At 42.8% G+C, this 14,130-nt stretch overlaps 1 protein-coding gene across 1 annotated transcript in view; it reads right to left on the reverse strand.

Annotated features, from left to right (window-relative positions):
• LOC125047452 (homeobox protein Meis1-like) overlaps positions 1 to 14,130 on the reverse strand; it is a 20,970-nt gene that overhangs the window by 4,736 nt on the left and 2,104 nt on the right. The window contains exons 3-7 of the mRNA XM_047645658.1: positions 13,770 to 13,981; positions 11,751 to 11,910; positions 11,089 to 11,260; positions 10,710 to 10,880; positions 10,448 to 10,615 (exon numbers count right to left, since the gene is read on the reverse strand). Coding sequence (XP_047501614.1) covers positions 10,448 to 10,615; positions 10,710 to 10,880; positions 11,089 to 11,260; positions 11,751 to 11,910; positions 13,770 to 13,981 — 883 coding nt within the window. The remainder of the gene's footprint in view (positions 1 to 10,447; positions 10,616 to 10,709; positions 10,881 to 11,088; positions 11,261 to 11,750; positions 11,911 to 13,769; positions 13,982 to 14,130) is intronic.

The following is a 14,130-nucleotide window of genomic DNA, read 5'->3' on the forward strand; positions in this document are numbered from 1 at the left end:
ATTTTAAACAATTTTACACTAATTTCAAAAATATCTGATTAATTGTGGGGAAAAAAGGCATGTAAGGTATATTACTAATTGTATGACATCTGTACTATGCAATTATAGTAACACACATAATATAATGTTCGATTCAATTCACTTTTAACTAAAGTCTAAGCCTCGTTACATATATATTTCATCTCTTTTGTACTAGCATGCACCTATTACATAAATAAACTCAAAGTTCACTTCTTTCGGAAAATATAAGCACATGTTTTGCCAGAAGCCATTTTTTTTTTTTTTTTTTTTTGGGGGGGGGGGGGGCTATTGCTTATTTGTGACTCTTTGTAAAAAAAAAAAATAATAATGATCATAATCGATGTCTATTTTAAATCTTGATTATCTATTATACTCCTAAAGGCTGTGTCGGATTGGGTCTCTTATTTCACTCGTCCATTCATTCGCGTTTGCTTATTCATAATTCATTCACATTCATTTACCTTCTCCCTCACGAGGACTCGGTCTTTCATGATATTTATTTCTACACCGACGCTCTCTCGTTCTTGATCTCGCTTTTTTACACACTCGCTCACACTCGGTTACACAGCATCTCTTTTTCTCTCTCTCTTTTTTTCTCTTTTTTTCTCTCTCTCTCTCTCTCTCTTTTCTCTTTTTTCTCTCTCTCTTTTTTTCTCTCTTTTTTTTTCTCTCTCCCTCTCTCTGTCTGTCTCTCTGTCTGTCTCTCTCTCTCTCTATCTCTCTCTTTTTTTTCTATCTCTCTTTTTCTATCTCTTTTTTCTATCTCTTTTTTTCTATCTCTTCTTTTTTCTATCTCTTCTTTTTTCTATCTCTTCTTTTTTCTATCTCTTCTTTTTTCTATCTCTTTTTTTTCTATCTCTTTTTTTTCTATCTCTTTTTTTTCTATCTCTTTTTTTTCTATCTCTTTTTTTTCTATCTCTTTTTTTTCTATCTCTTTTTTTTCTATCTCTTTTTTTTCTATCTCTTTTTTTTCTATCTCTTTTTTTTCTATCTCTTTTTTTTCTATCTCTTTTTTTTCTATCTCTTTTTTTTCTATCTCTTTTTTTTCTATCTCTTTTTTTTCTATCTCTTTTTTTTCTATCTCTCTCTCTCTCTTTTCTATCTCTCTCTCTCTCTTTTCTATCTCTCTCTCTCTCTTTTCTATCTCTCTCTCTCGTTTTTCTATCTCTCTCTCTCTCTTTTCTATCTCTCTCTCTCTCTTTTCTATCTCTCTCTCTCTCTTTTCTATCTCTCTCTCTCTTTTTCTATCTCTCTCTCTCTTTTTCTATCTCTCTCTCTCTTTTCTATCTCTCTCTCTCTCTCTTTTCTATCTCTCTCTCTCTCTTTTCTATCTCTCTCTCTTTTTTCTATCTCTCCCTCTCTTTTTTTCCCTCTCTCTTTTTTTTTCTCTCTCTCTCTCTTTTTTTCTCTCTTTTTTTTTCTCTCTCTCTTATCTCTCTGTCTGTCTGTCTGTCTGTCTGTCTGTCTGTCTGTCTGTCTGTCTGTCTGTCTGTCTGTCTGTCTGTCTGTCTGTCTGTCTGTCTCTCCCTCTTACTCTCTTACTCTCTTACTCTCTTACTCTCTCTCTCTCTCTCTCTCTCTCTCTCTCTCTCTCTCTCTCTCTCTCTCTCTCTCTCTCTCTCTCTCTCTCTCTCTCTCTATCACTGCATCATGCTCACACCCCAATCACTCCTTCATCAGATCCGCCCGCAGCTTCGGCAGGAGGCGGCGGCGGGCGTTCGTGAACCAGTGAGCCACCTGCTGCGTCGAGAGGCCCGTCCGACGCACGAGAGTCGCCTTCTGCTCGTCGTCGGGGTAAGGGTGGTCGCGGTGCTCCGTCAGCCACGCCGTCAGTACCTCGATGGCCTGGGGGAAGGGAGGGAGGGGAGGGGAAGAGTAGGGGATGGGGGGGAATGGGAGGGAGGAGGGGGGGGGAGGGGGAAATGGGGAGGGAGGAGGGGGGGAGGGAATGGGGGGGTTGAGGAGAAGGGGGAGGGTGGATGGGGAGGAGGAGGAGAGAGGAGAAGGGAGAAGAAGGAGAGGGGAGTGTGAGGAGAGGAGAGAAGTCAGGAAGAGGAAGGAGTTTGGAGAAAGAAAGGAGGGTGGGAGAGAAGGGAGGGCGAGGAGAGAAGGAGAAGAGGGAGGTGGAAGGAAGAGAAGAAAGAAAAGGAGAGAAGGAAGGAGAGAGGAGGAGAAGGAGGAGAGGGGAAGGAGGGGGGCGAGGGAGGAGAGAGGAGAAGAGGGAGAGAAGAGCGGAGGAAAGGAGGAGGAAGATGAGGAGGAGGGAGGAGGAGAAGAAGGGAGAGGAGAGGGAGGTGGGAGAGAATGAGGGGAGGGAGAAGGGGTGGAGAGAAAAGGGGAGAGAGAAAGAGAGGAGGCGAGTGAGGAGGTGAGAAGGGAGCAGAGAAGGAGGAGGGAAAGCGAGAGAAGGAAGAGGAGGAAGCTGAGAAAGGGGGAGGGAGTAAGGAGGAGAGAGAGGTGGAGGGAGAGAAGGGAGAGGAGAGAGAGAAGGAGGTAGGAGAAGAGAGAAAGGGGGAGAGAGGGGAAGGAGGAGGGAGAGGGAGGTGAGAGAGGAGAGGAGAGGGAGGTGAGAGAGGGGAGAGAGAGAGAGAGGAGGGGAGATGTAGGAGGGTGCGGAGGAAGAGGGAGAGAGGGACAGAAGGGGAGGAGAAGAAGAGTGAGGAGGTGGTAGGGAGAGTGAGAGGAGGAGAGAAAGAGGGAGGGGAGAGGAAGGAGAGAGAGGGAGGGAGAGATAGAGGAGGTGGGGAGGAGAGAACAGAGAGGAGGGGGGAGAGAGGGGAGAGATGGTGGAGAGGAGAGATGGAGAAGGAGGGTGAAGAAGAGGAGAGAAGGAGGAGGACGAGAGAAGGGAGTGAGGAAGGCAAGGAGGGGGGAGAAGGGGGGGGGAGGGAGGAGAATAGAGAGGAGGGGAGTGAGGAGTGAGGGGGGGGAGGGGGGGGAGGAGAGTGAGAGGAGAGGAGATAGGAGGAGAGGAGAGGGTGGGTGAGGAGGGAGAGAGTGAGGGGAGGAGAGCGAGGGGGAGAGAGAAGGAGAGAGGGAAGAGAGAGGAAGGGAGAGGGAGATGGGAAGAAGAAAGGGAGAGTGAGAGAGGAGAGGTAGAGGAGAGAGGGAAGAGGAGGAGAGGGAAGGAGAGAGGCGGAGGAGAAGGAGGAAGGAAGGGAGGGAGAGGGAGGAGGGAGAAGAGAAGGAGAGGAGGAGGAGGAGAGAGGAGGAGAGGAAGAGAGGAGTGAGAGGATGAGAAGAGAAGTAGGGAGAAGAGGGAGAGAGGGGAGACGAGAGGAGACGGGGAGGAGGAGGTAGGAGAGAAGAGAGGAGAGGGGAGAGAGGAGAGGAGAGAGAGAGAGGAGGGAGGGGGGGGAGGAGAAGGAGGGAGAGAAGGAAGAGAAGAGGTGAGGAGGAGGGGGAGAGAAGAGGGAAGGAGATAGAGGGGAGCGGGAAGAGAGGGAGGAGGAAGAGAGGTGAGAAGGGAGAGAGGAGAGAGGGAGAGAGGTAGGGGAAGATGAGGAAGAGAGAAGGGAGGGAAGGGGGGAGGGAGAGGGTGAGGAGGGAGAGGGAGGAGAAGGGGAGTGAGGAGAGAAGGAGGGGGGGAGAGGAGGGGGGAAGAAGGGAGGGGAGAAAGGGAAGAAGAGGGAGAAGAGAGGAGCATGGAGAGAGAGGACGAAAGAGGGGAGGGGAGGGAGGGGGGGGGAGGGAGAGAGAGACGGAGGGAAGAGGGGGAGGAGGGGGAGGAGGAGAGAAGGAGGAGAGAACGTGCGAGGGAGAGAGGGAGGGAGAGAAGGGAAGGAGAGGAGAGGGAGGGAGGAGGAGAGAGAGATGAGAGAGGCAGGAATGAAGGGGGGGAGGAGGGATGAGAGGGGAGAAAGGTGAGGAGGAGGGGACGAGAGGAGGAGAGGAGGAAGGAGGAGAGGGTGAGGGTGGAGGAGCGGTGGAGAGGAGGAGGGAGAGAAGAAGGAAGAGGAAGAGAGAGGGGAGAAGGGAGAGAGGGGGGAGAGAGGAGGAGGAGAGGGAGGAAGGAGAGGATGATGGAGTGGGGGAGGGGGAGAGTAGATGAGAAGCGGAGAGGAAGGGGAGAAGGGAGAAGGGGAAGGACGGGAGGAGGAGAGGAGAGGGAGGCGGAGGAGGAGGAGGAGAAAGGAGGTGGGGGTGAGAGAGAGAGGAGGAAGAGAGGGGGGAGAGAGGGGGAGAGAGGGCGGAGGAAGGGAGATGGGGGAGAGTAGGAGAGTGAAAGAAGAGGGGCGAAGAGAGAGAAAGAGAGGGGAGAGAGGGGAGGAGGAGGAGAGGGAAGGAAGAGAGGAGAGTAGGAGGAGAAAGGAGGGAGAGAGAGAGAGAGAAGAGAGGAGGAGGAGAGAGAAAGGAGGAGTGGAGGATGGTGGAGAGAGAGATGAGAGAGGGAAGAGGAGAGAGGGTGAAGGAGGAGGGAGAGTGACGAGGAGGAGAGAGGAGGGAGGGGACGAGAGAGAGGCGGAGGGGAGAGGTGGAGGAGGGGAAGAAGAAGAGGGGGAGGAGGAGGAGAAGGAGAGTGGGAAGGAGGAGGAGGGAGAGAGAGGAGGAGAGAGAAGAAGAGGCAGGAGAGAAGGGGGAAGGGAGAGGGAGGGGAGATGGAGAGTGCAGAGAGAAGAAGGATGTTGGGAGGGGAGGGGAGGGAGACGACGAGGAGAGGGAGAGGAGAAAGAGAGAGGGGGGAGGAGGAGGAGAAGGGAGGTGGGGAGAAGGGGGGATGAGGAGAAAAGGGGAGGAGAAAGGGAGGTTGGGAGAAGGTGAGGAGGTGGAAGGAAAAAGATAGATATTCTTTGTTTTATATACCATTTACGAAAATAAGGAAACGCTATTTTTGAAATCAAGATTTTTTAAGATTTGAAAAGAACGCCATCTATAAAACTACGCTAACTTCTGTACAAACAAATAAATTGATAAATACATATATATACATATAAATAAATAGATGAATATATATATAACTAATAAATTGATAAAGATAAAGTTAAATAATAAGTAATTAAACAAATATGTAAATAAATAAGTAAACAAGTAAATAAATACACAAATAGATAAACAAATAAGTATATAAATAAGTTAACAAATAAACAAGTAAAGAAATAAACAAGAAACATATAAACAAGTAAAGAAATAAACAAGTAAAGATATAAACAAGTAAAGAAATAAACAAGTAAAGATATAAACAAGTAAAGAAATAAACAATAAATAAATAAACAAGAAATAAATAAACAAGTAAACAAATAAACAAGTAAACAAATAAAAAGTAAACAAATAAACAAATAATAAATAAGACGAACAGCATAAACAAATAATCGAATAAAACCCTCAACCCCCCCTACCACCACCCCCCCACCCCCCCTAAAAAAAAAAAAAAAAAAACTTCCATTTCACCCCACACCCTCCTTTATCTTTATCTACCACTCATCTTATACTTCTTTCTCATATTATATACTTAACAACCTTCCTAACCCTACTCTTCTATTTCTTCTCAATAAACGCTTTTTCTTTAATTTCTATAATTTCCATCCTCATCTCCCCCTACATTTTTAACTTTACATCCATAATTTCTCTCTCCAATCCATTTTTACTGCTTTTTTATTTTTTTTTCCTCTATTTTTATCATATTTAATTTTTTCTATATTTTCATTTTTTTTTATCTCTTTTAATTTTTTCTTTAATTTTTCTTTTCTATTTTTTCATTTTACTTTGTATTATAAGTTTATTTTTATATTTTCTGTATATTTACTTTATTTTCATTTTTTAATTTTATATTTTATTTAAATTTTTTCTATTTTTATTTATCTATATTTTTATTTTCAATTTTTTTTTAATCTTTTTATATTTTTTTTCTATATATTTTTTCTTTAATTTTTCTCTATTTTTTTTATTTTACTTTTTTATTATTATATTGATATTTATTATTTTTTTTTTCTTTTTATTCAATTTTTTACTTTTTTATTTATTCCTTATATTTAATTTTTGTGATGTTGATGTTTTATTTGTAGCGATTAAAAAATATAAAAAAGGTTTTTAATATATAAATTAAATTTTTATTGAATGCATTATTGCTAGTGTAGATGTTAGAAATAAATAATATATATATAGATAATCTATATAGAGAAAGATGTATATATCGCTATAATAGTAGAGGAGAAAGTGGATAGAGAGATAATAGATATATATAGAGAGAAATATAGATATAGTATAGAGATGAAGACAAGAATTGATATGAGAGAGAATGTATATAGGATAATATACTAATATTGTATATTGATATATATATATATTATAGATAAATATATGATCTATATTATTAAATATATATCGTATATAAATAGTATATATATATCATATAGTCTATATTATATATATTATATTCAATAACTATATATATCTAATAAATATGATATGAGAAATATATATTTCGCTTTATATATAAAAATTTATATATGATAATATATCGATATTATATATTTTATGATAAATATATATATATATCACTATCTATTTTAAATATATATATATATAAAAAAATATATGATCTGATATATATTATATAACTATATATATATATAAATATATAATATAACTATATCTATATAAAAAATATATATATATAACTACTATATAGATAATATCTATATAATAATCTCTATATCGCTAATATTGTTTATTATATATATTATATATCTTATTATATATATTATAATATATAATAAATATATATATATATCCAATCGATATATATCTAAATATATATATATATAATATAACTACATATCTATATCTATCACTCAAAATATAGCTAGATATAGATATCAAATAATTCAATAAATCTTCTATTATTTTTTATATATATAAACTACATATATATATATATATATTATCTAAATATAGAATATATTATACGATATATATATATATATTATATATATATATATATATATATATATAGCAATCCTCTATAAAGAAATTGAGAGAAAGAGAGAATGATATGAGAGCAAGACGAGAAAGAATGTGAGAAAGAATGATGGAGAAAGAAAGAGGAGAAAGAATGAGAGGAGAATGAGAGAATGAAATGAGAGAAAGAAAGAGTGAGGAGGAGTGGAGAAAGAAGAGAGAAAGAAAAAAGAGGAGAAATGAGAAAGAAAGAGAGAAGAGAGAGAGGAAAGGAGAGAGAGAGAGAGGAGAAAGAGAGAGGAGAGAGAGAGAGGGGGGGGGGGGGAAGAGGGGGGAGGGAGAGGGGAGAGAGAGGAGAGGGGAGAGGGGGGGGAAAAAAAGGGAAGATTGGGAAAGAAAAGGAAAAAAGAAAGAGAAAAAAGAAAAAAAAAAAGAGAGGGGGAAAGAGAGAAAAAGAGAGAAGAGAGGAAAAAAAAAAAAGGAGGAAAAAGAGAGAGGAGAAGAAGAGAAGGAGAAAGAGAGAAAAGGATAAAAAAAGGGAGGGGAGAGAAGAAAAAAAAAGAGGAAAAGAAAAAAAGAAAAAAAGGGGGGAGAGAAAAAGAGAGAAGGAAAGAGAGGAGGGGAAAAGGAAAAGAAAAAGGGAAGATAAAAAGAGAAAAGGGAAAAGGGGAAAGGAGAGGGGGGAAAAAAAAAAAGGGGGAAAGGGGGAAAAGAGAGAGGAGGGGAAAAAAAAAGAAAAAAAAAAATGAAGAAAAAAAGGGAAAAAGAAAAAGGAGAGGGAAAAATTTGAAAAAAGGGGAAAAGAGAAAAAGTAAAAAGGAAGAGAAAAAAAAAGGGAAAAAGGGAGAAAGAGAGAGAAAGAGAGAAGAAGAGGGAGAGAGGAAAGGAGGGAGAGAGGGGAAGGAAGAAGAAGAGAGGAGGAGGTGATAAAAGAGAAAAAAAGAGAAAAGGGGAAAGAAAAAAGGGAAAAGGGGAAAAGGGAAGAAGGAGAGAAGAGATAGAAAGAAAAAAGGAGAGAAAAGAAAAAAAGGAAGAAGGGAGGGAAAAAATAAAAGAGGAAAGAGTTTGGGGAGGGAGGGGAAAGAGAAGGGAGAAAAGAAAGGAGAGAGAGAAGAAAGAGAGGAGGAGAAGAGAGGAAAGAGGAGAGAGAGAAGAAAGAGAGGGAGTAGAGAAAAGAGGAAAGAGGGAGGAGGAGAAAAGATGGAGGGGGAGAGGGAAAAAGGGGAGGAGGGGGAGAGAGGAGGGGGGGGGGGAGAGAGGGGGGGGAAAAAAGGGAAGTGAAGGGGGAAAAAAGAGAGGGGAAGGGGAAAGGGGAAGAGGGAAAAAGAGAGGAGAGGAAATAAGAAAGAGAATGAGAGAAAAGGAGGAAAGGAAGAGGTAAAGAAGAATGAGAGGGAGAAGGAAGAGGAAAAGAGAAAGAGAGAGGATGAGGAAGAGATAGAGGAGGAGGAAAAGAAGAGGAAGAGAGATTGAGGGGAGGAAGAAAAGAGGAGTGAGGAGAGAGAGAGAGGGGGAGAAAAGGGAGAGAGAGAGAGAGGGAGAGAGAGGGGAGAAGAAAGTGGGAAGAGAGAGGGAGAGAAGAGAGGAGAGCGGAGAGAGAGGAAAGAGAGGGGGAGAGAGAAGAGGAGAGAGAAAGAGAAAAGAAAGAGATGGGGAAAGAGAGGGGAAAAGAGGGAGGGGAAAAAAAGAGACGGAGAGGAGGGGAAAAGATGGAGAGAGAGAAGAAAGAAAAAGGGGAGAAAAGGGAGAGAAAGAAGGAGAGGGGAGAGAAAAGAGAGAGAGGAAAGAGAGAGAGAGAAGAGAGAGATGGGGAGGAGAAAAGAGAGAGAGGGGAAAGAGAGAGGGGAAAGAGGGGAGGAGAGAGAAAAAAAAGGGAGAGATTGTTTTTTTAAAAAGAGAGGAGAGAAAAAGGGGAAGAAGAGAGAAAGAAAGGGGTGGAAAAATTGGGAAAAAGAGAGAAAAAATAGAAAAAGGGGAGAGAAGGAAGAGAGATGTAAAGAGGGAAAGAAGGAGAGAAAAGAGGGGAAAAAATTTGGAGAAAAAGAGAGAAAAAAAGAGAGAAAAAAGGAGAAAGAAAGAGAAAAAGAGAGAGAGAAAGAGGGAAGAGAGAGAAAGAGAAGGAAGAAAGAAGAGAAAAAAGAGAGAAAGAAAGAGGAAAAGTGAGAAAGAATGAGAGAAAAAAAGGAGGGAAAAATTTGAAAAAGGGGGATAAGAGGAAGAGAGAAGAAAGATGAGAAAGAGAGAGAGAAAGAAAGAGATTGAGAGAAAGAAAGGGGAGAGTTAAGAGGAGAGAGGAGAAAAGGAAAGAGAGAGAGAGAAAAAATGGAGAGAGAAAAGAAAAGAGAGAGAGGGGGAAAAGGAGGAAAGAGAGAGAAAAAGAGGGGAGGGGGGAAAGAGAGAGGGAGGGAGGGAGAGAGAGAGGGGAGAGGGGGGAGAGAGGGGGGAGAGAAAAGAGGAGAGTGAGAGAAAGAGGGGAGAGAAAAAGGAGAGAGAAGTTTTAAGGGGAAAAGAGAGAGAGAGAAAAAGAGAGAGAGAGAGAAAGAGAAAAAGAGAGGAAAGAAAAGAGCAAGGAAAGAGAGAGAGAAAGAGAGAGAAAAAGAGAGAGAAAGAGAGAGAGGGGAAAAGAGGAAGAGGGAGAGAAAAGAGAGAGAGAAAAAGAAAAGAGGAGAGGGAGAGTTTTTTGATTTTGAAAAGCGGGGGAAGGGGAGGGGGAGAAAGAGAGAGAGAGAGAGAGAGAGGGAAAGAAAACTGCAAACGTTAAAAACCCACATTAAAAATTTTAAATCTAAAAAAAAATTATATATTTTTATTTATATTTTATATTTTATATTTTTATATATATATAAAATTAGGGTAGAATTATGAATAAAACAACAGTTTAAAAAAATCCTTTAAAAGGGACATTCGCTAATTATTTCGGGAACAAAACAAAAGTTTAAAAAAAATACTCGACCCATTACTCTCTATAATGACACCCACCCAAGCACAGTGCTACATTCGCCCACTCTCATTGATCTCGGAAATCATACTCATCAGCCACACGCCCACTGTAATTAGCCTTGATATTGACGCCCTCAAGTGCATCTCTCTACCTCTGCCTCGCTCATTACACTCTCTCTAAATATCTCTACTTCTGCCCACACTAATTTCTCTCGGTGACTACACTTAAACACATCCATACACTCGCCCACACTCATTCCTCTCGGTAATTAAAAACACATCCCCACTTCCCCTGCCCACACTCATTCCTGTGGCTACTCCCCCTGCCCACACTCATTCCTGTGGCTACTCCCCCTGCCCACACTCATTCCTGTGGCTACTCCCCCTGCCCACACTCATTCCTGTGGCTACTCCCCCTGCCCACACTCATTCCTGTGGCTACTCCCCCCTGCCCACACTCATTCCTGTGGCTACTCCCCCTGCCCACACTCATTCCTGTGGCTACTCCCCCTGCCCACACTCAGTACCCACAATAACCCCCCACACATCCGCCCGCACTCATTCCTGCGGCTACTTCCCCCGCGCGCACCTGCTGAGGTCGGAGGCTCATCGGCGAGCGGCTGGAACAGGTGCAGCGGCGTCGAGGAGCGAATCACCTCCATGTAGCGCTGACACATCTCCTCCACCGCCGCCTCCGTGTCCGCCGCCTCGGCCTCCACCGTCGCCGCCAGCTTAGCCGCCTGCGTCGAGACTTTTTCTGTCGGGATCGAACAGTTTTGGGTTTTAGAGTTCATGAGGGTGAAATTGGTAAAAAAAAACAAGCATTCTCATTCAAAACCACGCCCACCGACCTAGCAGACAAGAATGGGCATACGCAATGGCATCCAGGAGTACGGCGTCGACGGCCGGACTGTGAGAGGACGTCTGGTGGCAACGATAAGATTGCGCCACATCCGGGTTTCTCCTGAAGTACAGCGTGACGAGGTCCTCAGTCGACGTGGGTAAATAAGAGAGTAATGGACCTGGAATCGATCAAGTATATAGAATATGTTAACTCATTTAAATATATATATATATATATATATATATATATATATATATATATATATATCACTGGTAACAACAACAGAAAATAAAACAGAATAAACAGAAGACAAATTTCAGACAAAACCCGAAGAGGAACACCACCACAAGCATTTTCAAACACGAGGCGGATCAAGCTGAAATCACCGATATTGAACGCAGCCTTCTCGAAGTAGTAGTCGGCGACGGAGAGATCCTTGAGGAGCGGGAAGAGAGGGTGGGACCTGAAGGCGCGTGTAGACTCCTTCAACACCACGTCCTGAATCAGAGCTTTCCTCGGGGACAGACCTCCTACGCCCACGCCCACGCCCGTGCCTTCCTGTTGGGTACGGAGGAAGGGGAGGGGAGGGAGGGGAGGGGAGAGGAGGAAGGGGAGGGAAGGGAGAGAAATGAAGGGGGAGGGGGAGGGGGAGGGGAAGGGGGAGGGGGAGGGGGAGAGGGAGGGGGAGAGGGAGAGGGAGAGGGAGAGGGAGAGGGAGAGGGAGAGGGAGAGGGAGAGGGAGAGGGAGAGGGAGAGGGAGAGGGAGAGAGAGGGAGAAAAGAGAGAGAGGGAGAAAAGAGAGAGAGAGAGAAAAGAGAGAGAGAGAGAGAAAAGAGAGAGAGAGAGAAAAGAGAGAGAGAGAGAGAGAGAGAGAGAGAGAGAGAGAGAGAGAGAGAGAGAGAGAGAGAGAGAGCATAACGTTGCTGATTGACAATTATCTAATATTATCATTATTAATAACTGATATCGTCTTTTTATTACTCATTTATATAGTTTTTACTCTTTTATCCGTCAAATTAAATTGACAAGTGATTTTAAATTCACACACTTTGGGGGCACACGGCATTTGGTGGGCGGCATGTGCATTCGGGTGGGCGGTGGGCGGGAAGTGGGCGGTGGGTTGGGCGGCTTGGACGTTTGAATGGCTTGTGTGGGCGGCGGGGATGGGCGGTCGCGAGTCATAGTAAGAATTTGGGCGTGATTCAGACCTGTAAATGAAGACATGTTTAGGATATTAATGAAATTCTAACACACACACAAACACACACACACACACGCACCCACACACACACACACACACACACACACACACACACACACACACACACGAAGAGCGAAGGAGAGGGAGGCGAGAAGTAGTGACCGCAAATACTGCATGGTAAGCGTTTTCGCGCATAGAGGCAACTGCCGTGAGAACAGCTCTATTTTTGTATTTGTTTTATGGTTAACCATTCCATCCATGAAAATAAAGCTAACGGAAGCAGCAGATAGAACTGCGGCTCTTGAAGCCAAGGTAGACAGCTTGGTAGCAGAAAGTTCGAAAATACGTGAAGAAAACGTAAATTTGAAGGCATTGGTGGATAATTTGAGCAGGTAAACAACCATTCAGCGAGAAAATACTGAAAAAGCATGACATGAAGATCAAAGAACTCAAGGAAAAGGACGAAGAAGTAGAAGCCAAGATGGGCAACAGTAGTCAAATCGAGGCAAAGAATCTGCAAGAAAAAGATGATGAAGTAATCCAAGTACAGGAAACTGTTAAGCAGATTGAAAGCAGTCTCAAATAATGGAAGAAACAAAAAAGATGACAACTACATATGCCGATGTATCTAAAGTAAAGAAAACTGTAAATGAAATGGGGAAAAAGGACATCAAGATCATAAAGGAAGAAAAAAAAAAAAAACACAGCTCGCAGAGACGGTAAAGAAAAATGAGTACCTTGGGCAACACGCAAGCAATTTTGCAAATCTGACTGATGTAAGCAAGGACAGTTATATTGGGAAATGAAGAAAATTTTTTAGAAGATGCAATCGAGCGAAACCACGAAAGACAAGAAACTGATTGTCAATATTCTCGAGGTTATAAATCCCGAAGGTTAGGATTACGAAAACGCCCTTTAAAGGTGACATTCATGAAAAAGCAATTGGTAACTGATGTAATAAAGAAAGATAAAGACCTGGCCCCACACGGAGAAAATAAGAAAATCTGGGTAAGAGAAAACATGACCCAAGATGACAGATAAATACTGCAGAAAAAAGTGGAAGAGGTAAAAAACAAAAACCAACAAAGGACTGAAGAAGGAAAAAAACTAGTTCATTTGGAATAGTTTATACAAATAGAGATAGTTTATGTTCAAAGCTGCTAGAACTAGATGCAATTATTGAAAGTAATAAACTTGTAACATGCATCACGGAATCCAAACTAGATCCCTCCGTAGATGATGTAACATAGGACTCAGAGACTACAATATTTGAAGAAAAGATAGGGCAAAAAGAAATGGAGACGGGTAGCAATATTAACAAGGAAAGGAATTATTATGAAGGAGGTAGAGATTCAGCAAATCCCATAGTAGAACTAAAGGCAATTGAGGTAGAAACAAACGGTGTAAATATAATAATAACCACAGTGTACATCGATGTGGTCACAAGAAAATTACAAAAAACTTATTCAAGAAATGTTATAGAGCCTGGAAGAAGTGCTACACCTTTCGATTCGGGATTTTAATAGCAAAATTGACTGGGAAAGTTTCGATCCCAGAGCTCTCTCTCTCTCTCTCACACTCTCACACTCTCACACTCTCACACTCTAACTAACTCTAACTAACTCTAACTAACTCTAACTAACTCTAACTAACTCTAACTAACTCTAACTAACTCTAACTAACTCTAACTAACTCTAACTAACTCTCACTCTCACTCTCACTCTCACTCTCACTCTCTCTCTCTCTCTCTCTCTCTCTCTCTCTCTCCTCTTCTCTACTCTCTATCACTTCTCCACTCTCACTCTCTCTCACTCCAATGAATGAGGACAAATTAAACAAAATACATTCATTGGAAGGCCCCGTCACCTCCTGGCCTTGAATGGCGGCTCCTCGGGGATCGGCCGCGGGTACGAGTCGTCACTGGCGAGCGGAGAGTAGAAGTGGGCGGAGCTTGAGGCGGAGGCGGAGTTAGAGGCGGAGCCATGGGACCAGGAGCCAGCCGGGGAGAAGCTGGACCAACGCCCCTCCCCCTCGCCCGCGCGCCAGGACACCACCGAGGGGAGGATTGGTAGGTGGTACTGGAGGGGGGGGGGAAGGGTAGAGGGGGGGAGAGGGGGAAAAGGGGAGGGCGGAGGGAGGAGAAGGGAGAGGGTAGGGAAGTGACCTTGCTTCAGGGTGGGAAGGGAGATGGGGAGGGAGGAAATGGGGAAGGAAGGAGTGGAGGAAA

The sequence above is a fragment of the Penaeus chinensis genome, chromosome 41 (assembly GCF_019202785.1).
Source record: "Penaeus chinensis breed Huanghai No. 1 chromosome 41, ASM1920278v2, whole genome shotgun sequence".
NCBI classification, from domain to species: Eukaryota; Metazoa; Arthropoda; class Malacostraca; order Decapoda; family Penaeidae; genus Penaeus; species Penaeus chinensis.